General features: G+C 32.7%; 2 protein-coding genes across 2 annotated transcripts; both read left to right on the top strand.

The window, feature by feature from the left end:
- The first annotated feature begins 1261 nt into the window (after positions 1-1261).
- Positions 1262-9512, top strand: LOC133191965 (multidrug resistance-associated protein 1-like). The gene is made up of 24 exons (XM_061327760.1): positions 1262-1428; positions 2187-2312; positions 2439-2576; positions 2686-2802; positions 2919-2977; positions 3065-3196; positions 3563-3740; positions 3855-4109; positions 4205-4270; positions 4363-4500; positions 4629-4775; positions 4889-5040; positions 5169-5472; positions 5595-5762; positions 5869-6186; positions 6306-6537; positions 6649-6959; positions 7062-7261; positions 7348-7474; positions 7620-7868; positions 7987-8145; positions 8260-8426; positions 8554-8748; positions 9401-9512. Exons 1-24 carry the CDS (start codon positions 1363-1365, stop codon positions 9510-9512), a joined length of 4116 nt encoding a protein of 1371 aa, XP_061183744.1. The 5' UTR covers positions 1262-1362.
- Positions 9513-16376: 6864 nt separating this feature from the next.
- On the top strand, positions 16377-24522 carry LOC133191959 (multidrug resistance-associated protein 1-like). The gene is given in 26 exon segments (XM_061327747.1): positions 16377-16433; positions 17062-17235; positions 17510-17635; positions 17751-17888; positions 18009-18131; positions 18258-18316; positions 18405-18536; positions 18625-18795; positions 18902-19079; positions 19194-19448; positions 19544-19609; positions 19702-19839; positions 19955-20101; positions 20217-20368; positions 20497-20800; positions 20923-21090; positions 21197-21514; positions 21634-21865; positions 21977-22287; positions 22390-22589; positions 22676-22802; positions 22926-23174; positions 23293-23451; positions 23566-23732; positions 23890-24084; positions 24411-24522. Coding segments are annotated over 26 exon segments (4458 nt in total).

Below are 24522 nucleotides of genomic sequence, written 5' to 3'. Positions count from 1 at the left end.
AATAGAATATTTTCTTTTTTATATTGTAACACAATGCACAGAATGTCTTCTGACAAAATTTTTAAAACAAATAGTTAAAAGAACAATCGTTTAAGTGCATATAATCAAATTACATGTAGTTCATTTTGCGGTGTTTCGATTGATAGAAGTAAAAGAGAGCCCCTTATTTTCATACCTGTTTTGTTGGACACTAGGCACTCATAACTTTGGTTTGATGTAATGACACCAGACATATAATCTATTCATTATTTGTACACTTGTAGGTGAGAAGTACATTTAAATGGCTAAAGGTCATGGATTGAAATTGCCTTGAATTCAGATTTTCCCTCTGACTCAGGTATAGAATTGTGATTTCCTTTAACGCAAGCATTTTATTACGTAAACTTAAATATCAAATAAACCATGATCCCAAAGATTCGAGTAAATCTGTATACGAATTATTATCAATCTTTCGTATTTCTGTTTAAAAAAGTCAATGACCAGACATTCATTATATTTTTTATTTAAAAAAAATGTGTTTTAAAATACATTTAAAAATCAAAGGTTTTATTATTGTTTCTTTACTGCAGAGATGTATATATACATGTAATTATGCAAAACATTTTTTTTATGAGACAACAATCAAAAAATTAACGTACATGTAAAATTTTCTGTGCATATACATGTAACTATGTATCAGGAGAGACACATTCTGAATAGATATGTTTATGTTTGAAATACAAACCAATTTGATTTCAGAAGGAATGTTGTAATTAACTTGTTGTCATCACTGTCTCTACTGACAACAATTGTTATTTATAGATATTAAAAAAAAATCCCAATTTAGAGAGCATGTATAGTCAGAGAGAAAATTATTATTTCGTAGACAGAAATGAAATCAATATATCAAATTATATCATTGATGAAAAATATATCCAGCCAGAAAAAAATATTAACAGACTTGGAAACGCACAGTGCACCCCTCGCATGGTACACGTCTTTTCAATATCTTTCACCTTGTTCCATGTATACCTTTAAACATGCTTTTCCTTTTCAATAATTAATCACCATGTGTCATATCAATACATATTAATAGTATATTCTCCTATGTAACTAACCTCATGCAGAGAATGAGTAGTTTTGGAAATTTGGCCATGACTGTCGTCAATTTTGTATACACAAATCTCGATATTTAAATTTCTATTGATTTTTTTCCTCAAAGCTTTTAAATACTTAAACCCTCGAAGAGTTGTGGCTATGCTGGCGATCTACATATATGAGTCACTAGGGTTTTTTCCTTACGTTACAATCCAGTTAAAATTAGCTCCAAGAACCATTTAAAAACCACATGCTCTGGTCAGATCAGACACAATTTACCTCAGCATGGACGCGATGAGAGAAACTATAATCGACAAGATCGAATCGTATTGCTCTGGAGATTCTCTATGGGTATGCTATATACATTGAAAAAAATATATAAATATAAAATTATAAAATATAAAGTTGCTTATTATTCCTTTAATATCTGTCGACTGATGTCCGAGATATTAGAGCATCACGCATTTACATAATTCTCCTTAGACTCTTTAAATTTCATTGAAAGACAATTTTACTTTATAATTGTTTAAATAATTTAAATTGCTTCTGAATGCAAAACAGAGCCCATTGTATCATTCTTTAGTTTTTAATTTATTTTTATTTATTTATTTCTGAAAAGAGTTAAATTTTATTTGTCTTCTTAGCCATTGATTATAAAATTCCGATATTAAACCATCATTTTTTCTTATGAATATTTTTTTTCGATTTGAATGTTTATTATATATTTTTTTTAATGCATCGCCATGTTTACTTAAAGGACTCCAATCTGACCTGGAACACTGCTTCTCCAGATCTCACACCTTGCTTCCAGAAAACAGTTTTACCCTGGATACCATGTATTTTTATCCTGATATTTTCACCACTCAGGCTCTTCTTACTGCCAAATGAACGCTCAAACCAACAACACTCTACGCTTAGTCTTGCCAAATTTGTAAGTACATGTATTTATGATGGTGTTTTTTTTTTCCCAAAAGGCATACTTTGCCGAAGATAATAAATGCTAAAAATTTTTTTTTATTGAAAAAAAAAATAAACAACAAAAAAACAAAACATCGGGGAAAAAAATCATGAAATGATATCTTTAAGGTGGTGATATTATTTAATTTTAGATTTTGTGTTCTGGACTCATCTTGCTTTCAATCCTGGGATGCTTGGAAACAATTTATGTGAATTCTCTCAATGATGCAGTTCGACAACCGGAATTTATGTCCTCCATACTTACTGGAATAACACTGGTAATTTTATTTCATCCATCTATTGTAAAATCAGAATATAGAACTTGTAATACACTTCATTACATTGTTGTAATCAGCGTTATTGATAGAATGATTCTGGAATTGATTTTGATTTACTATATTAAGATTGTGGCCAATCACATCATGTGGACAGAACGCCAACAAAAAATAAGATCCTCTGGATTTCTACTTACCTACTGGTTCCTGATGTTTGTCAGCTTTTCTTTGACACTTCAGTCCCGAGTCAGATCCCTCCTCAAACAGGTAGCACAAGAAAAACGAAAAATTAAAATGTTTAACTTTTTTCTTTTACTTCTCCCGTAAAATGATTGAAAACCAATTGAAGAAATGACACTCAAATTTGACGTTTCAGGATGAGATGATTGTGGATACGAGGTTTTGTGTCCTATCAATTCAGACTCTTCTAAGCATTGCTAATCTGATTGTGACCGCACTATTTATAGACAGTTTTCCTGAAGATGAATACAAGGTACTATCTCAATAAATTAAAATAAAAATATTTGTTCAGAATTCATTAATTTCATGTTCGAGTATCTCAACCAACCAGAAGTTTAACGAAGTTTTTCCCGTTTTTGTTTTTTACAGAAACCGTGCGTTGAGAACAGTACATCTCTGTCCACTCTTACATTTTCTTGGTTTACTGGGTAAGCACCTCAATTTCATAGTATTTCTTTAAAATGCTTTTATTTGATGAGCGAATTTTGCATATAAGTTATTGTTTCTTTGTAAAGCGTCGTGCGAGAAGCTTACAAGAGACCATTGAAGGCAGAAGACATGTTAGAACTCCAAGAAAACTTGAAGTCGGAATCAACTGTTCCTGTATTTGAGAAAGCCTGGCATAACGAAATCAATACCCTTAAGGGGTTAGTATGAAATCAATTGTATGATATTCTTCTTTTTATTTTGAAGGAATTGGAAATATCTCAAATACAAACCTTCATATTTTAACAGGAAAACCCAGGAAGACAAATCTGAAATCAATAACAACAAACCCGAAGAAAAGAAACAACAGGCTAGTATTATTAAGGTGCTCTTCAAGATCCACTCGTCTGAGATAGTTCTTAATTTTCTGATGCGGATGTCACGTCATCTTTTGCAGTTTGTTGGACCCTTTCTTTTCAAGTGAGCAGACTTCTGTTGTCTTAAATACATATAAAATTCATTACGAAGTTTATCCGCAATTACTTTGTCATGTACTGGAACTAAATGCCTAACTGTTATTTTTTCAGGCAAATGATTGATTTTGCTGAGGACAGAAATGATTTACTTTGGCATGGAATTTTATTTGCCACTGTAAAATTCATAGTTGATTGCACACAATTGCTAATGGCAAATTATGATGACAATATTTGTCATATGATAGGAATCAAAATCAAAACATCAATTTGTGGAGCTCTGTATAGAAAGGTATGTTATTTTACAATGAAGAGAAAGTTTATTCAACAAACGATCCACTAAAATATTCATAATATATCATCTTTAAGTTCGTGAGAAGCTTTAAAATTGGTCTTATATTTATAGATGACTAAACTTTCGAACAAAGCCAAGAAAGATTGCACTGTTGGCGAAATGGTTAACCTGATGTCTGATGATGCTCAAAGGGTTATACATGCTCTCTTTCAATTACACTTCTTGTGGATAGGACCTCTACAGGCATGCGTGGCTCTATACTTCCTATACCAAGAGTTGAAGTTTGCTGCAGTCCTTGGATTTAGCCTCTTTTTTATTTTCATTCCTTTGAATGTATTCATAGCAAAGAAACATCATAAGATCAATGTAAGTTCTTCCATAGAAAACCGCATGCTTATGAAAGATAAGTTGTGTTACCTGAATTCTGTTATCTAATAAAACAATTTATCTTATATCTATAGAAAGAGGATACCGACATCAAGGATAAAAGAATGAAGGTTTTAAATGAAGTCTTCAATGGAATGAAGGTAAACAAATACTCTCTTTCTCTCTCTTTCTCTCATTTGTCAAAATTCTTAATTATTACTTTGATTGATGTATTTCTTCTCTCGTTGAACAGGTATTAAAACTGTATGCATGGGAACCCTCATTTGAAGACAAAATTGACTCCATTCGATTCCAAGAACTACGCCGGAAAATGAAGAGAAGATGTTTTGATGCAGTCTCATCTTTTATTTGGGGCATATCAGATTTTTTGGTAATTATTGATAAGTAGAAATGCACAATGATATAAACTTTAAAACTCTTTTCTTTTGAAAGTTGCAATAGTAATATACAAAGTGAACATAATCAAACTGCAGCTTTACACTTAACTCATTTTTTCAGGTTACTTTTGTCATCTTTGCCGTGTATTTGTGGTTAGATGACAGCAACGTTATGACAACAAAGAAGATCTTTTATACCATATCACTACTCGGAATTCTCCGTGGACCAATTCTACATATGCCACACGTGATCACTGCGCTTGTTGAGGTATATATCAATCAACATTTCAATAAATGTGCGATTTTTTAAAAAAGTATCATTAGAACATATGATGCTCTAAAAACTCAAGAACAGAGACAGATTCAACCTTTCTTTTACAGACATCAGTCGCTCTTAAGAGAATTCAAAAGTTTCTGAATCATGAAGAAATAGATGAATCTGCAATTCAACATGATGGAAAAGAAGGAATGTCCATACAAATGAAAAATGCATCGTTTGCTTGGAATCGACAGAAAACCCCAAATTTGAAAAAGTAAGATACTTTCTTTGAACTCTTGAGTTCTCGTCATCTCAAATTTTAATACAAAAAAATTTGATAATTTAATTAATTATGTGAAACAATTGTCAATGATAATTTATTCCATTTGATGTCATCCACAGTATAAACATTGATATCCCTGACGGAGGACTAGTAGCTATAGTTGGAGCAGTGGGTGCTGGAAAGTCTTCGCTTTTATCGGCAGCAATTGGAGAAATGGAAAAGATTTCTGGGGAAGTTTGTGTGAATGGTTCTATTGCCTATGTAACGCAACAAGCATGGATTCAAAATAATTCACTGAAAGAAAACCTTCTATTCGGTAAAGAAATGAATGGAAAAAACTATAATAAAGCAATCGATGCATGTGCTCTACGAACTGATCTTGACATTCTTCCAGGAGGAGATGAAACTGAAATAGGAGAAAAAGTAAGTCAGATTATATATTAGTCTGTCATATGCAGATGAATAATTCAAATAAGATTTCAATCAATATCCTCTAATCAATTGTTATGATTTTTACATCATATTGTAACTCATTTATTTCTCAGGGAATCAATTTGAGCGGAGGTCAAAAGCAAAGGGTCAGTCTAGCGCGTGCAGTTTATCAGGACGCAGACATCTACCTGTTAGATGACCCACTCAGTGCTGTGGATGCACATGTAGGAAGACATATCTTTGAAAAAGTTATTGGCAATCGAGGACTTCTGAGAAATAAGGTAGCAACACCACCTAAGAGATATTGATATGTTGGCCTTATTTTTTGTAAATTGTAATCACTAATCGTCGATTGATACCTAACCTCATTATATTGATTTTCTTTAGACACGTGTCCTTGTAACACACGCCATAAGCTTTCTACCAAATGTGGACAAGATCATAAATATAGTAAATGGAGAAGTATCAGAAGTTGGGACCTACAATGAGTTAATGGAACAAAATGGTGCGTTCGCAGAGTTTGTACGTAACCATGCGCTAGAAGAATCTGCGTCTGATGAAGAAGAACAAAGTGATGAAAGACCCAAGGTACCAATGCGACAGCTATCAACCATTGACCAGTCTGATAAAGGAGATCAGGAAAGAACAGAGAGCAAATGTAAAGATTCCAAATTCATAGAAGAAGAAGCAATAGAAACGGGACAGGTGAGCGAGCAAGGCATTAGTTATTTATCAAGAAAGTGCCGAGTTTAAATTTCAATATTAATACATCTTATCATTTCAAAAAAAAGCGATATATAAAAATAAGTCTTTCTTTTTTTAAGGTGAAATGGTCTGTTTACACCAGTTATTTGAAGGTCGCTGGACGTTTCCTTCTGGTTCTGTTCTTCTTGTGTCTAGCAGAGAACATTACAGACCATTATAATCAGTACTGGTTGAGCGAATGGAGCAGTGAAAACACAGATAACTGCACTGCAGTAAACATGTCTTCAAGTACACAACACTCGAGAGAAAGATACAGACTTACAGTATTTGGATTAATTGGAATGATCAAAAGTATGTTTATCTTTCGTCAATGAATTCCACGGTAATATGCATGTATTTCAATGTCTTCATTTCAATGCAAGTATTCAATTGCTCACTCACTTACATAATTATCTTCTGCAGCTATTTTTGATGTTCTCGGACAACTCTCTATTACTTACATCGCTATAACGTCTGCAAGAAAGTTTCACCAGAATGCCCTGTCCAGTGTTATGAGAGCACCCTTGAGCTTCTTCGATACAACGCCGATTGGCAGGATCATCAATCGTTTTTCGAAGGACATGGAAACTTTAGATTGGTCTCTTCCCTGGATAACAAAGTCTTTCTTAGAGAGTGTTCCTCACCTGTTGTCCACTCTTGCTATCATTACATTGGGAACGCCTAAAATAATGTACTTCGTGATTCCATTGTGCTTCGTTTATTTTTTCATACAGGTAATTTATTTAAAACTTAGATGAAAGAAAATCTTCATCATTGTGATAAGAATGCAGTTTTCCACCGATTTATTGTAAACTCATTGCCTTATTTTATTTCAGAGACTCTTCAGCGCCACTGCAACACAGACCAGAAGGATCTGCAGTGCCCTTAGATCACCTCAGTACTCTCATTTCAGCGAATCCATCAATGGTGTCACAACACTTCGTGCTTTCAACAAAACTCAGTTGTTCACCAATGAGTCTGATCGTCGGCAAGACGCGTACAATAAGGCTGAAGTAACAAATACCATGTGTTACAGGTAAAAATAAATTCTAAAATTTGATTCGAAGTTAACGGCCTTTTTCTTTTAGTATATGTTACAATGAATTATTGTCTTCTTTACAGATGGTTAGGTATTCGTTTGCAGTTTATCGGAAATCTTTTGGTTTTCATTGCTTGCACCATGGCTGTTTATAGAAGGGACGTGTTATCAAGTGGGATGATAGCCCTTGTAATGACATATGCTGGGCATGTGAGTATTTTTTTCTTAATATACTTTAGTTGTTATAATCTACCATTAAAAAATTTTGTGGAAAAAATAAAAGAATTAAATATGATAAGTTTTTTGTATGCTTTATATTTAATATAGTTGAAACAATCTTTTTTCCTGTTTTCAGATAACAGGAATACTCCACTGGATTGTTCACATTTTTACTGAAATGGATACTAGAATTGTGTCGGTTGAAAGGATCCAGGAATACATGGACACAAAACCTGAAGCGGAATGGCGTATTAAAGATACAAAACCTGCCCCTGAATGGCCCCAAAAAGGCCATGTCAAATTTTCAAATTTTGGTCTGAGATACCGTGAGGGTTTGGACCTGGTTTTGAAAGAAATAGACTGTGAAATAATGCCAGGAGAAAAAGTAAGAACAGATAATTTTGATTTCCAATTTCTGAATTTCAATTACATCGATCAAGTCCATTTTTATTTGCTTAAAGATTGATTTACTGTTCATTAAAAGAGTTATTTATTTTTTATAGATTGGAATCGTTGGGAGAACAGGCGCAGGAAAATCGTCTTTAACTCTTGGATTATTCAGAATCATTGAAAAGGCTGAAGGCAGTATAACAATTGATGATGTCGATATATCCACCATTGGTCTTCATGACCTTCGATCAAAACTAACTATTATTCCTCAAGTGAGTATTGTTTTAAGGGTTTGAAGTAAATTGATGACAAAATTTAGTCACAACATTCGTAATCTATTAATATGTGTACACTATATGCTAAAACGAATCATGTGGTCTTTTTAGGATCCCATTTTATTTTCTGGTACAATACGGATGAATTTGGATCCATTTGAGTCTTATACTGATGATGAATTATGGGTAGCTCTGGAGCACGCCCATCTTAAAAAGTATGTGGAATCTCTAGATGATGGCCTTCAACATGAATGTAGTGAGGGAGGTGAAAATTTGAGGTAAGGGTTCGCAAAAATTATCCCTTGTAATTGATACAATGTTGATAGAATTGATTATTGAAGAACGTCTCTTAGAAAAATGCATGTCTTGAGAAACATTATTTATGATATTATAATGAATTTGCAGTGTTGGACAAAGACAATTGGTTTGTCTTGCCCGTGCATTATTAAGGAAAACCAAGGTGCTAGTATTAGACGAAGCCACAGCAGCAGTTGACCTGGACACGGATAACCTTATACAGAAAACCATAAGACAGGAGTTCTCAGATTGCACAATTCTCACCATAGCACACAGACTCAATACCATCATGGATTACTCAAAGTAAATTTACAATATCAGTTTTCTGTTCCAAAATGTATATTGTTGGGATACTAAAAATTGAATGTTTCCCAAGCCAATCCCTAACAAAAATTTACTATAGTTAACTATAGATTACTACAGTTAACTATAGTGAAAACTTTGATACTTTGATTTACTATGAAACTTTAGAACTTTTTTTGAGATTTCAAAGCCTAAAATCTCTAAAATTCGATAACAGTAATGTAAAATTTGGAAATAATGTGTGAATATACAAATAATATTTCAATTTAATATAAAAAATCTGTAGGTATGAATTGAAGAGCAAAACATATAATGATCTGAAATCCATAGTAAAAATACTTTGATTTACTATAGTGAAAAAACTTTGATACTATAGTAAACTATAGTAAACTATTGTTAACTATAGTACGTTTTTGTTAGGGATATGGCCTGCATAATAAGAATAATGAAATTATTTTCGCAATCTTTTTCTCAACAAACAAAATTTCACGGGAAATTGATAAATGTTTGTTACCCTCTGCAAAACAAAACGGTTTCACATAAAAATAAAAAAAATCTTATATTGCCTTAAATCTAAGCTGTTAAAATTTTTTATTATTACAAAAAGCTTGATTATGATGGGGTGTTAAAATCATTTATTACTCTATTTCAGAATTATGGTGTTGGACAAAGGACAGATAAAAGAATTTGAAAGTCCCGAAACATTACTGAAAGACGAGGACAGTACATTTTTCAAAATGGCGAAAGATGCTAATCTCGTGTAGAAGAATTTTTTTGTGTGTCACATCAAACAGTTCATTTGTATGCATGTATCATTCTTAAATGACTGAACATAAATGCAGAACAACTTATTTTTTTTACGACACCTTTTCATGCCAGTTCTATAGAACTTCATTACATTTTTACCAGACAGTCTTTCATTGTTATACGTGGATGTTGCAGTGCGCTTGTGTTGACTTTTATCCGAGAGTGTGTACGGTGCTTTGTTATATTTATTACATCATATAATATTTTTAAAGATCTATTCCACTTTGTTCATAAATATTTTTTCTTGTGTTCATAAATTCATCATGCAATATCATGTGTCATTAAGGATATGAAATATCTGTGATGTTTTATTATACTCCAAGTTAAATCTAGTCTTATTTATGCATTTGAATTCTAATTGTTATGAAAACCACATTTTGAAAATAAAATTATGAAAAAATATTTTTTTATCAGTTCTTGCTTCCAACCTTTATAATTTCAAACCTCCTCATCAACACTCCAAATAGTTGACTTCTCAATTGATAAGAGGCCAAAAGCAAAACAAGTATAAGACTGTAAATTATTTCTTCGTCTGTTCTTTAATTTGAAAAGCAAAATGAATTACCATTAGTATCTTAGCTAGAAAGTCAAGACTATTAGTTGAAATGGTTGGTGTAACAAAAACGATTGGACATACTTAAGGAATGTCCATCGTTTACTTTAGGGACATAATCATGACAAAAGGAGAAATTGAAGTTAGTGAATCAGGAATGGAAATAGAGAGAGGTTTAAGGAAAACTATTAAAGAGATATTTGATGAAAATTGAGTGGGAATCATAATAGATAGCTTATAATAGATCAACCTACATGTATCCTAGAGCAAAATTATCTTGAATAATAAGATTCTTCCAAACAAAGATATTCACATAAAATTGATAAACAAAGTCTTCAAATACTTTGTTCAAAGTGTCTACTTAAAATCTGTGAGAAATACTCATGCTCTTCTAAATATGTCATAAATTTGTCATAGAATATAAACAACACCTTGCGTCAATACATGTACCTGTTCCAAAATGATGTGGATCTGGATGTATTCCTGGATCCGCCCATTTGGTGTAATTAAAGTGATTAAAATAAATAATAGAATTATCTATGTCCAGATAATTTAGGCCTGATTGTTTTTACCTGAAAATACTCTGGATGATACAAATATAGATGCACAATATATCTGGAACAAACTTTTTTTCTCAAAGTGATCAGTAATTGTTGTTCCACACAGACATTGCAAGGTTTCCCAAAACATAAACTTGGTTCTTTGTTTTTGCTTGGTATGGATTTCAGTCCAGCAGGAAATGGATCATATCTAATTTTAGAGATGTAACGTGTCCATTGTACAATGTACAAAGTTTATCGGATGAAAATAGGCCAAATGTCATAACATTATTGTTCTACGATATCTTGATTCTGTTTTGGTCGAGAACTTGCTAATATCTTAATGCCACAGGGTGTGTTAGCACTTAGCAGCCGAGTAAACCAATCCTCCGCAAGAATTTCACAACACAACAAAATGGTATCGAATTTATTTGTAAAAATGTTTTGCCAAACCGTTTAAGATGATTTGCTATAGGAGACTAAATAAAAATAAACTCTATAATTTTGATTGAACGGTATGCCTTATTCCAATAATCTATACTTTTATGACCATGTTTCAAGGAATTATAATCATAAGCCCTATAATATTATAGATAATCTTCAGGTCTTCTTTTCATAATCAGTGATTTATATCGCAAGAATTAGTTTATTTTCAGAGATGATCACAAAAGATAATCAATCCCCTGGGTATTTCTAAGCACAATCATTATGTTATTTTAATTCACAAAAAGAAAACCATTAATTCAAAAAGTCGCCAGCGTGGCGCAGTGGTTAGAGCGTCTGCTCTAGAGTCGCGAAGTAAGGAGTTGATTCCACTGTGGGACGTGGAGACTGGTCTTTCGAATGAGACCGTATAAACCGAGGTCCCGTGTCGCAGTAGGTGCTGGCACGAAAAAGTTCCCTCACTGCTCAATGGCCGTAAGTGCCGAGCATAGGACAAAATTTGCAGCTCTCCACCGGCAAGTGGTGGCGTCTCCATATGAGTGAAAAATTCTCGAGAGGGACGTTAAACAACATTTTCAAAATGAAATTTAAAACATTTATATCCATAGAAAAATTTAAAAAAAAAAGTGTTGTTAAAAATTGCCATGTATTAATTCAATACACTAACAGTATTTTTTCTTTTTTTATAAAGTCATAGTGTACAAAGATATATTTTTTCATAAGGGCAGTGTATTTTATTCCCTTCTTTTTTAAACGACACAATTATATTTGAGATGAGGTCAATCTCAGTTTGTTTGCTCCTGTTCCATTGTTGACAGTGGAAGTAGACTTGTACATATAGACTGTGTGACTCGCATCCTATAATGTAGAGAATTATTAAATAGTATATTGAAAATTTTACTTTAACAATGAAAAAAATATCAGTGCACAGACATGCTGGGAGAGTCAGGAACACGTGATGCTCATATAAAATATGCTATATTTATTATTGTGCAATATTTAACTATGTAACAGATTACCATAGGTACCAATTGCGCTCCGTTATTAGCGGACCTATTTTGTATTCATTTGTAACAGAATCTATTCAAAAACTTATACACTAGATGACGAAAACACTTGCTGTAGCCTTCAACTCGACATTTGAATATATCAACTTCAAATTCTCTATCGTAAACTTCCCTTACTAATGTAGAAATATACCCTTATCACCTGCATATGGGCTTCACATTTCCTATTTGATTCAATACGCCAGCTCTACTTTCGCAAGTTTAATGGTCAATACGATAACCTTGTCAGCAAGTAATTGCTCAATTTATCATTAAGTAGAATGCTGACTGACGTTTCTCATTCAGATTGTTAGACCATTATTTATACACTGAATTGTCTGCGGATTTTCTTTTTTCGTTTGCCCAGTCCTGACAAGGAGCACACGGCGGGAGTGACCGGTCGTCAGGGGATGCTTACCCCTATATGGCACATATGACCCCAGCTCTGATGTTTTTAGAAGTGTTTGCTCTACTCATGATTTGTATTGTTTCAATGGACTTTTGAGCTTCAATGCTGTTCATTATCTCCAAAATCTTTTAATGATTAGTAAGACATATACTATAGTACACTGCAACGAAAAAAAGGTGTCCAAATAATTACAATTTATTATTTTTTTCATTATTTTGATGCGAGATGAAAGAAAATCCTCTGAAATTCTGGTACACAATCATTTAAGAGATATATTGTTTATAAAGGAAATTCAAAATTTATTTGAGGAAATCTAATTGGAAAACGAGCAGGAAGACAGTTTCCTTATATCTTCAATGAAATCCTAGTTTGTTTAATGTTTGTGCACCTTGTTTTTCCTATTCCTTGGTTATATACTAAAGCTATGTTACTTTATTGGTTGGTTTTATTGCTTCAAATTAGGGAATATCAAACGATACTCTAGGGACTAAAAATGTTTTGTATAACTTATTTAACAATCTTTAATCGCGGTTTTCTAATATAATAACCGGATATATTTATATCAAAATTCCATAGATCCCCAGAACACAGTAAAGCATTCGCGCCTTCATTTACAATTTTCAGATGCTTTACAGTGGGATGGCAATCGATTACAGAATTCCCAATAGGTAAACCGTAAGACGTTCCGAACGATTAATAGGTTAATCGTATCAAAAATTCCCAACATATTTCTTAATTGTAAGCTCTATTGAAAAAAAAAAATGTACGTATAATAAATAAATATTACCGGTATGCTTATAATTTATCAGATATATACATTATTTCATTATACATTATTTTAATTTTAATACGCCAAAAAAAGGAGAGAAAGAAAGAAACCCATGGGATATGCCTGAAGTACACATGTATCAGTTACGTAAAAAAACAATTCAGAAGAGATGTCGTGCAAATTCATTTTCCATTGTCACCATAATCAAAACTTAGCCTGAGCTATCGCTTAATTTACAATGTTTGTTTAATAATACAATTTGATAGGTAACTGCAAAGGATATAGAAGAGGTAAGGCACTCATTATTATCGCTACTCAACGATCATTCAATTTAAAGCAGTTAAAGAAACACGGGACAGGTTGGGTAACGACAATTAAAGTGTTTACACAACAATTGACATCTCGAAAAACTGACTAATTACCCCCATGGTGTCCATCTGGAGAGCCCGTAATCATCTTCGAATCAGCTTAAATAGACAGGGGAAAATACTAACTTTTCAGATCTTTTTAATTGATTTTTTTTTATGAAATTGTGTTCAGATTAACACACATATATATAATTTTTTCCCGACTTACCGATTACAGATTTTCTAACCGATTACCATCGTTCCGACCGAGTAACCGGTTAACCGATTACAAATTACCATCCCTACTTTACAGACAAGTTTACTAACTGTCACAGTAACGTCTATTTTGACATCTTTTATGACGTCATATTTAGCGGAACGTAATAAAGTAAGTCATTACGGGAAAATCAAAGAATGTTAATTCTTTGGTTTTAAGGTAGTAATAAAGTGTTTCTCTTTTTTTCTTTTCTTTGGATGTGGTTTCCAAACAGCATCTTATATAAGGCAAAATCATATGACAGAGCACGATTACTTACGGCACAAAAAAAACAAATAATCCCTTTTGTCCATACCCATAATCCAGGAAATCAAAACTTAACACCTGTGATGAAGCAATTAAACAGGATACTTAAGGAGGATGAAGACACAAAAGCAATTTACCGAAATATTCAATTTACAAATAGCAAACGCCAGACTTAAACTTGTAGAGAATTCTTTGTACATCTGATTTCAAGGAAAGGAACTGTTCCATCACAAAATGTAAAGACCCGAGATGCGAGAGCTGCGAGCTTATTACGAAGGGAACCAGGTATAGATTCCAGGGACGACATTTCAATGTCAATTCGGATATGTCTTGCAAAACAAAGAACGTAATCTATATTATAACATGCCCTGGAAGTAAGGAATTTGATATCAGAGAAACAAGCACCACATTGAGAGCTCGGATACGAGTCCACGAACAGAAAGGAAATAATCCAGAATATAGACAAATTTAATAAATTGAACATTTAGATATATGCAGGAAGAGACAATTTACGGTTTTTCCCTTTTATAAGATGCTGTTTGGAAACCACATCCAAAGAAATTACATAGGAAAAATGCCAGCATGTAAGATCTTTTGATTTATTTTTTCTTTTGCCACTGTATGTTTCTTTCTTTTTTTTTTTTTAATTCAATTTAAGTATATAAAATAGCTACATCATTTACAACATCCATCACTGCTTATTATGTACAAGAATTTTACAGATGTTTGGGAATTATTTTTCTTTATTGAAACCTATGGAGTGTAAAAGATTGTTTGAAAACCATGTCAAAGATGTGTGAAATTCTTATAGCTAAAATTATTGAACCTTGTATGTATTTGAAAGTACTGTGTGATATTTATATATAAATAAATGAATTTAAAAAATACCTTACACCAAACTCCACTTGTTTTTGATGGTATATATGATAATCTCGCATCTATCTTCAATGTTTTTTAAGTAAGATATTTTTCTAATCTTAATGATCGTTCGATTTTAGAGAGATTTTAATCAAACTTCACATGTACACTATAAAGTTCCTTTATTTTTTTAAAGAGATCATTTCATAACTTCGTATTGTTCATTTCTGTTTTATAAATGGAATTCTTATTCGTGATTATTCATTAAACTCAAAAGCTGGATTTTCCTCATGATACAGTATAAAACAATTAAAGCGATAGGGGCCTTTATCCATACTTGTTTGTTGGACATTCAGTACTTAGGTTTATTGAATCGGACACCGATCATTTAGTACATTGATTATTTTTGTTTACGCGAAAGAGAGATAGGTTTATTAATACAGGTAAAGGTCAAGGATTAAAATAAACTAGCCGTGAACCGGACTTTCCCTCTGACTCATTTATAGAAATGAATTTGTACTTTAACACTTAGCATTACAAAGTAAACTTATCAAAAATATGATCTGGACTTGATCAGAATTATTTTATTAATTAAAAAAAAGAACAGTAGGTTTATCAGAACATACAATAATACAAAAGACTTACTGCATTCAAAAATATATTTATTTAGCAAAATAATGAAATACAAAGTTTGATTCAATACATATAGTTTGTACAATTATGTAAAAATTACAATAAATCAAAATTAATCCTTATGTAAAATTGTCATGAAAAATATGCTTTTTAATATTTATTTTAATACAACTTAATTCATTTGGCAAAGAGAGCAAGGATTATGCAAGTTACACTTTGGTTCCTAATATTATTTTAACTATTTTGCGAAAAAGAACTTTTTCATAATGAAGAAAATGACTTTTTTTCTTAGTATAGAAATATTTTTTAAAAAAAAATATTTATTTATTTATTCATTTGCTATTGCATTTTTTTTAAAAAAAAAAAAACTGTATATATATATATACCTGGATTTCCTATACTGATAATTAATCATCATATTAAAATGTAATCATCAGACATATTCTGCTGTGTATTGACCTCATGCAAAGAACAAGTACATGTATTTTGTTTTGACCACGTGTGGCGGTAACCCTGTATACATAGATTTCAAAATCGTTTAAATCTTCAAGACTTAGCCTTGAACTCTCTCTGTGTGTTGTAGATCTATGTCGAATGGGGTTTTCCTTGTATTACACTACAGATAAAAATAGCACTCAGATCCATTAAAAAAATATTTGATTCGATAAGTCATCCACAGAAAACCTTTAACACGAGTACGATGACAGACAGCATTGTAGACAAAATTGAATCGTACTGTTCGGGAGATTCTCTTTGGGTATGTTAAGAATTTATTTCCTGTATATCATTCATAACTGTTTTCTAGATGAAAGAATTTGTTTTAATAATTGCTATTAAATATAATCTAAATTAATTGCTATTAAATATAACTTAATCTAGATTAATTTTCTTGAATTTTATGATGTTTAAAGAGAGAAATAAACATAAAATAGGTTCAGATCACTTAGAAAGGAAAAGAGAATTAAATCAAATAACAAAAGAAATGATCCATTTTCCCCCTTATTTTATACACGTGTGTACGTAAATATATAGCTTTCGCTCATCGTCATTACAGAATGTACTCATGTTCAGTAACCCATAGTATTGCACACATTTTGAAACAATCAACCTCTCAACTATATCAATAAAATAGACTCATTATAACTTAAGGAATTTTCATCAGGCAATTTTCCGGTGTCTATATGTTACACCTGTTAATCATCATAAAGGTTTCCGTATTTTATTGATTTTTTATTGTTTGTAGATTTTTTGAAATCGCTCACTGTTCGTTATCTTCACCTCTTTCATTTTACAAAAAATGTTACATTTAATTTTGTTACGTTCAAATTTTGTACATTATGTCTACTCACATTTGAATTACAATAAAAAGCCGTTTTTACTTAAAGGACTCCAATCTGACCTGGAACACTGCTTCTCCAGATCTCACACCTTGCTTCCAGAAAACAGTTTTACCCTGGATACCATGTATTTTTATCCTGATATTCTCACCACTCAGGCTCTTCTTACTGCCAAAGGAACGCTCAAAACTACAACACTCTACGCTTAGTCTTGCCAAATATGTAAGTTTCAATTCTTTTACATTCATATAATCTATCAAAAGGATACCGGAAAAATACAATGCACCCTGTTTAATCAAAGTTGTTTTTCGTTCTTCTCTTGTGATATATAATTGCATCAGTGGTTGATAAATGTTAAGAAATAAAACTAATCTTTGTAGCATTTTGTTGACGAAAGAAAATAACATTAAATTGGGGTGTCAAACACAAATTCTTTTATTAGTTAATTCCCAATAATATGATTTTTCATGATGGTAATATTGATTTCTTTATTTAGATTTTGTGTTCTGGTCTCGTCTTCCTTTCATTTTTGGAATGCTTAGAAACGGTTTACGCGAATTCTCTGGATGATGCCCTCCGACAACCGGAATTCATGTCACCCATACTTACTGGAATTACACTGGTAATTTCAATATTTTAAAACAATTCAAAAATTTCAGGATTTAACTAGTAATAAACTCTTTTTGATACGTTCTATCCAAAGAATGATAAAATACACTAATTTTGATTTCCTATAGATTATGGCCAATCACATCATGTTGACAGAACGCCAACAAAAAGTAAGGTCCTCTGGATTTCTACTTACCTACTGGTTCCTGATGTTTGTCAGCTTTTCTTTGACACTTCAGTCCCGAGTCAGATCCCTCCTCAAACAGGTACGACCAAAAAAAAAAAAACAACCAAAGAAATTAAAATATTTAACTACTTTCTTTCAATTCTTGCGTAAAATCCTTGCCTACCAATTAAAGAAATGACACTCAAATTTGACGTTTCAGGATGTGATGAATGTGGATATGAGGTTTTGTGTCCTATCCATGCAGACTCTTCTAAGCATTGCTAATCTGATTGTGACCGCACTATTTAAAGACAGTTTTCCTGAAGATGACCAAAAATACAAGGTACTATCTAAAAAAAATAATGTTATAATATTTGTTCAGAAATTCCTTAATTTCCTATTCGAGTATTTCAACCAATCATAAATTCAACAAGTTTAACAAAGTTTTTCCCGTTTTTGTTTTTTACAGAAACCGTGCGTTGAGAACAGTACATCTCTGTCCACTCTTACATTTTCTTGGTTTACTGGGTAAGCACCTCAATTTCAGAGTATTTCTTTAAAAATGCTTTTATTTGATGAAATAATTTTGCAAAAAAGTTATTGTTTCTTTGCAAAGCATCGTACGAGAAGCTTACAAGAGACCATTGAAGGCAGAAGACATGTTAGAACTCCAAGAAAACTTAAAGTCGGACTCAACTGTTCCTGTATTCGAGAAAGCCTGGCATAACGAAATCAATACCCTTAAGGGGTTAGTATGAAATCAATTGTATGATATTCTTCTTTTTATTTTGAAGGAATTGGAAATATCATAAATACATACCTTCATATTCTAACAGGAAAACCCAGGAAGAGAAACCTGAGATCAATAACAACAAACCCGAAGAAAAGATACACTAGGCTAGTCTCATTAAGGTGCTCTTCAAGATTCACTCGTCTGAGATAGTTCTTAATTTTCTGATGCGGATGTCACGTCATCTTTTGCAGTTCGTTGGACCCTTTCTTTTCAAGTGAGTAGATTTTTGATCTCTTAAATATATATACAATTCATTACGAGGTTTATCCGCAATTACTTTGTCATGTACTTGAACTAAATACCTAACATTATTTTTTCAGGCAAATGATTGATTTTGCTGAGGACAGAAATGATTTACTTTGGCATGGAATTTTATTTGCCACTGTGAAATTCATAGTTGATTGCACACAATTGCTAATGGCAAATTATGATGACAATATTTGTCATATGATAGGAATCAAAATCAAAACATCAGTTTGGGGAGCTCTGTATAGAAAGGTATGTTATTTTACAATGGAGAGAAAGTTTATTCAACAAACTATCAATTTAAATTTTCATAATTTATTATCTTTAAGTTCGTGAGAAGCTTTAAAATTTGTCTTATATTTATAGATGACTAATCTTTCGAACAAAGCCAAGAAAGATTGCACTGTTGGCGAAATGGTTAACCTGATGTCTGATGATGCTCAAAGGGTTATACATGCTCTCTTTCAATTACACTTCTTGTGGATAGGACCTCTACAGGCATGCGTGGCTCTATACTTCCTATACCAAGAGTTGAAGTTTGCTGCAGTCCTTGGATTTAGCCTCTTTTTTATTTTCATTCCATTGAATGTATTCATAGCAAAGAAACATCATAAGATCAATGTAAGTTCTTTCATAGAAAACTGCATGCCTATGAAAGATTAGTTGTGTTACCTGAATTCTGTTATCTAATAAAACATTATATCTTATATCTATAGAAAGAGGATACCGACATCAAGGATAAAAGAATGAAGGTTTTAAATGAAGTCTTCAATGGAATGAAGGTAAACAAATACTCTCTTTCTCTCTCTTTCTCTCATTTGTCAAAATTCTTAATTATTACTTTGATTGATGTATTTCTTCCCTCGTTGAACAGGTATTAAAACTGTATGCATGGGAACCCTCATTTGAAGACAAAATTGACTCCATTCGATTCCAAGAACTACGTGGGAAAATGAAGAGAAGATGTTTTGATGCAGTCTCATCTTTTATTTGGGGCATATCAGATTTTTTGGTAATTATTGATAAGTGGAAATGCACAATGATATAAACTTTTGAAAGTTGCAATAGTTAAATACAAAATGAACATAATGAAACTGCAGCTTTACACTTAACTCATTTTTTTTCAGGTTACTTTTGTCATCTTTGCCGTGTATTTGTGGTTAGATGACAGCAACGTTATGACAACAAAGAAGATCTTTTACACAATATCACTACTCGGAATTCTTCGTGGACCAATTCTGCATATGCCACACGTGATCACTGCGCTTGTTGAGGTATATATCAATCAACATTTCAATAAATGTTCGATTTTTTTTTTAGAATTATCATTAGAACATATGAAGGTCTAAAAACTCAGAAACAGAGACAGATTCAACCTTTCTTTTACAGACATCAGTCGCTCTTAAGAGAATTCAAAAGTTTCTGAATCATGAAGAAATAGATGAATCTGCAATTCAACACGATGGAAAAGAAGGAATGTCCATACAAATGAAAAATGCATCGTTTGCTTGGAATCGACAGAAAACCCCAAATTTGAAAAAGTAAGATACTTTCACTGAACTCTTGAATCCTCGTCATCTAAAATCTTATTACAAAAAATTTTGATAATTTAATTAATTATTTGAAACAATTGTCAATGATAATTTATTCCATTTGATGTCATCCACAGTATAAACATTGATATCCCTGACGGAGGACTAGTAGCTATAGTTGGAGCTGTGGGTGCTGGAAAGTCTTCGCTTTTATCGGCAGCAATTGGAGAAATGGAAAAGATTTCTGGGGAAGTTTGTGTGGATGGTTCTATTGCCTATGTAACGCAACAAGCATGGATTCAAAATAATTCACTGAAAGAGAACCTTCTATTCGGTAAAGAAATGAATGGAAAAAACTATAATAAAGCAATCGATGCATGTGCTCTACGAACTGATCTTGACATTCTTCCAGGAGGAGATGAAACGGAAATAGGAGAAAAAGTAAGTCAGATTATATATTAGTCTGTTATATGCAGATGAATAATTCAAATAAGATTTCAATCAATATCCTCTAATCAATTGTTTTGATTTTTACATTATATTGTAAATCATTTATTTCTCAGGGAATCAATTTGAGCGGAGGTCAAAAGCAAAGGGTCAGTCTAGCGCGTGCAGTTTATCAGGACGCAGACATCTACTTGTTAGATGACCCTCTTAGTGCTGTGGATGCACATGTAGGAAGACATATCTTTGAAAAAGTTATTGGCAATCGAGGACTTCTGAGAAATAAGGTAGCGACACCAGCTAAGAGATATTGATATGTTGGCCTTATTTTTTGTAAATTGTAATCACTAATCTTCAATAGATACCTAACCTCGTTATATTGATTTTCTTTAGACACGTGTCCTTGTAACACACGCCATAAGCTTTCTACCAAATGTGGACAAGATCATAAATATAGTAAATGGAGAAGTATCAGAAGTTGGGACCTACAATGAGTTAATGGAACAAAATGGTGCGTTCGCAGAGTTTGTACGTAACCATGCGCTAGAAGAATCTGCGTCTGATGAAGAAGAACAAAGTGATGAAAGACCCAAGGTACCAATGCGACAGCTATCAACCATTGACCAGTCTGATAAAGGAGATCAGGAAAGAACAGAGAGCAAATGTAAAGATTCCAAATTCATAGAAGAAGAAGCAATAGAAACGGGACAGGTGAGCGAGCAAGGCATTAGTTATTTATCAAGAAAGTGCCGAGTTTAAATTTCAATATTAATACATCTTATCATTTCAAAAAAAAGCGATATATAAAAATAAGTCTTTCTTTTTTTAAGGTGAAATGGTCTGTTTACACCAGTTATTTGAAGGTCGCTGGACGTTTCCTTCTGGTTCTGTTCTTCTTGTGTCTAGCAGAGAACATTACAGACCATTATAATCAGTACTGGTTGAGCGAATGGAGCAGTGAAAACACAGATAACTGCACTGCAGTAAACATGTCTTCAAGTACACAACACTCGAGAGAAAGATACAGACTTACAGTATTTGGATTAATTGGAATGATCAAAAGTATGTTTATCTTTCGTCAATGAATTCCACGGTAATATGCATGTATTTCAATGTCTTCATTTCAATGCAAGTATTCAATTGCTCACTCACTTACATAATTATCTTCTGCAGCTATTTTTGATGTTCTCGGACAACTCTCTATTACTTACATCGCTATAACGTCTGCAAGAAAGTTTCACCAGAATGCCCTGTCCAGTGTTATGAGAGCACCCTTGAGCTTCTTCGATACAACGCCGATTGGCAGGATCATCAATCGTTTTTCGAAGGACATGGAAACTTTAGATTGGTCTCTTCCCTGGATAACAAAGTCTTTCTTAGAGAGTGTTCCTCACCTGTTGTCCACTCTTGCTATCATTACATTGGGAACGCCTAAAATAATGTACTTCGTGATTCCATTGTGCTTCGTTTATTTTTTCATACAGGTAATTTATTTAAAACTTAGATGAAAGAAAATCTTCATCACTGTGATCAGAATGCAGTTTTCCACCGTATTATTGTAAACTCATTGCCTTATTTTATTTCAGAGACTCTTCAGCGCCACTGCAACACAGACCAGAAGGATCTGCAGTGCCCTTAGATCACCTCAGTACTCTCATTTCAGCGAATCCATCAATGGTGTCACAACACTTCGTGCTTTCAACAAAACACAGTTGTTCACCAATGAGTCTGATCGTCGGCAAGACGCGTACAATAAGGCTGAAGTAACAAATACCATGTGTTACAGGTAAAAATAAATTCTAAAATTTGATTCGAAGTTAACGGCCTTTCTCTTTTGGTATATGTTACAATGAATTATTGTCTTCTTTACAGATGGTTAGGTATTCGTTTGCAGTTTATCGGAAATCTTTTGGTTTTCATTGCTTGTACCATGGCTGTTTATAGAAGGGACGTGTTATCAAGTGGAATGATAGCCCTTGTAATGACATATGCTGGGCATGTGAGTATTTTTTAATCTACCATTAAAAAATTTTGTGGAAAAAATAAAGAAATTAAATCTGATAAGTTTTTTTGTATGCGTTTTATTTAATAAAGTTGAAACAATCTTTTTTCCTGTTTTCAGATAACAGGAATACTCCACTGGATTGTTCACATTTTTACTGAAATGGATACTAGAATTGTGTCGGTTGAAAGGATCCAGGAATACATGGACACAAAACCTGAAGCGGAATGGCGTATTAAAGATACAAAACCTGCCCCTGAATGGCCTCAAAAAGGCCATGTCAAATTTTCAAATTTTGGTCTGAGATACCGTGAGGGTTTGGACCTGGTTTTGAAAGAAATAGACTGTGAAATAATGCCAGGAGAAAAAGTAAGTACAGATAGTTTTGACTTCCAATTTCTGAATTTCAATTACATCGGCCAAGTCCATTTTTATTTGCTTAAAGATTGATTTACTGTTCATTAAAAGAGTTATTTATTTCTTATAGATTGGAATCGTTGGGAGAACAGGCGCAGGAAAATCGTCTTTAACTCTTGGATTATTCAGAATCATTGAAAAGGCTGAAGGCAGTATAACAATTGATGATGTCGATATATCCACCATTGGTCTTCATGACCTTCGATCAAAACTAACTATTATTCCTCAAGTGAGTATTGTTTTTAGGGTTTGAAGTAAATTGATGCCAAAATTTAGTCACAACATTCATAATCTATTAATATGTGTACACTATATGCTAAAACGAATCATGTTGTCTTTTTAGGATCCCATTTTATTTTCTGGTACAATACGGATGAATTTGGATCCATTTGAGTATTATACTGATGATGAATTATGGGTAGCTCTGGAGCACGCCCATCTTAAAAAGTATGTGGAATCTCTAGATGATGGCCTTCAACATGAATGTAGTGAGGGAGGTGAAAATTTGAGGTAAGGGTTCGCAAAAATGATCCTTTGTATTGTTACAATGTTTATGGAACTGATTATTGAAGAACGTCTCTTAGATATTCATGTCATGTTAGATATTCATATTCGTGATATGCATGTCTTGAGAAACATTATTAATGATATTATAATATATTTGCAGTGTTGGACAAAGACAATTGGTTTGTCTTGCCCGAGCATTATTAAGGAAAACCAAGGTGCTAGTATTAGACGAAGCCACAGCAGCAGTAGACCTGGACACGGATAACCTTATACAGAAAACCATAAGACAGGAGTTCTCAGACTGCACAATTCTCACCATAGCACACAGGCTCAATACCATCATGGATTACTCAAGGTAAATTAACAATATCAGTTTTCTATTCCAAAATGTATGTTGTTGGGATATTGAAGATTGAATATTTCCCAAGCCAGTATGGCTTGCATAATAAGAATAATGAAATAATTTTCGCATTTTTTTTTCTCAATATAAAACAAAGTTTTACAGGAATTGGATAAATGCTCCTTACCCTCAGCAAAACAAAAGGGTTTCACATTGAAAACCAAAATCTTATACTGCCTTAAATTTAAACTGTTATAATGTTAAACTGTTATAATGTTGTAATATTACAGAAAAACGTAATTATGATGGGGTGTTTAAATTTAAATTTTAACTGTTGTCAGAATTATGGTATTGGACAAAGGACAGATAAAAGAATTTGAAAGTCCCGAAACATTGCTGAAAGATGAGGACAGTACATTTTACAAAATGGCCAAGGATGCCAATCTCGTGTAG

Source organism: Saccostrea echinata, unplaced genomic scaffold, assembly GCF_033153115.1.
Source record: "Saccostrea echinata isolate AGI-Se365-2 ecotype Australia unplaced genomic scaffold, CSIRO_AGI_Sech_v1 ptg000001l, whole genome shotgun sequence".
Classification (NCBI taxonomy): domain Eukaryota; kingdom Metazoa; phylum Mollusca; class Bivalvia; order Ostreida; family Ostreidae; genus Saccostrea; species Saccostrea echinata.
This window is presented reverse-complemented; position numbering and strand designations above follow the sequence as displayed.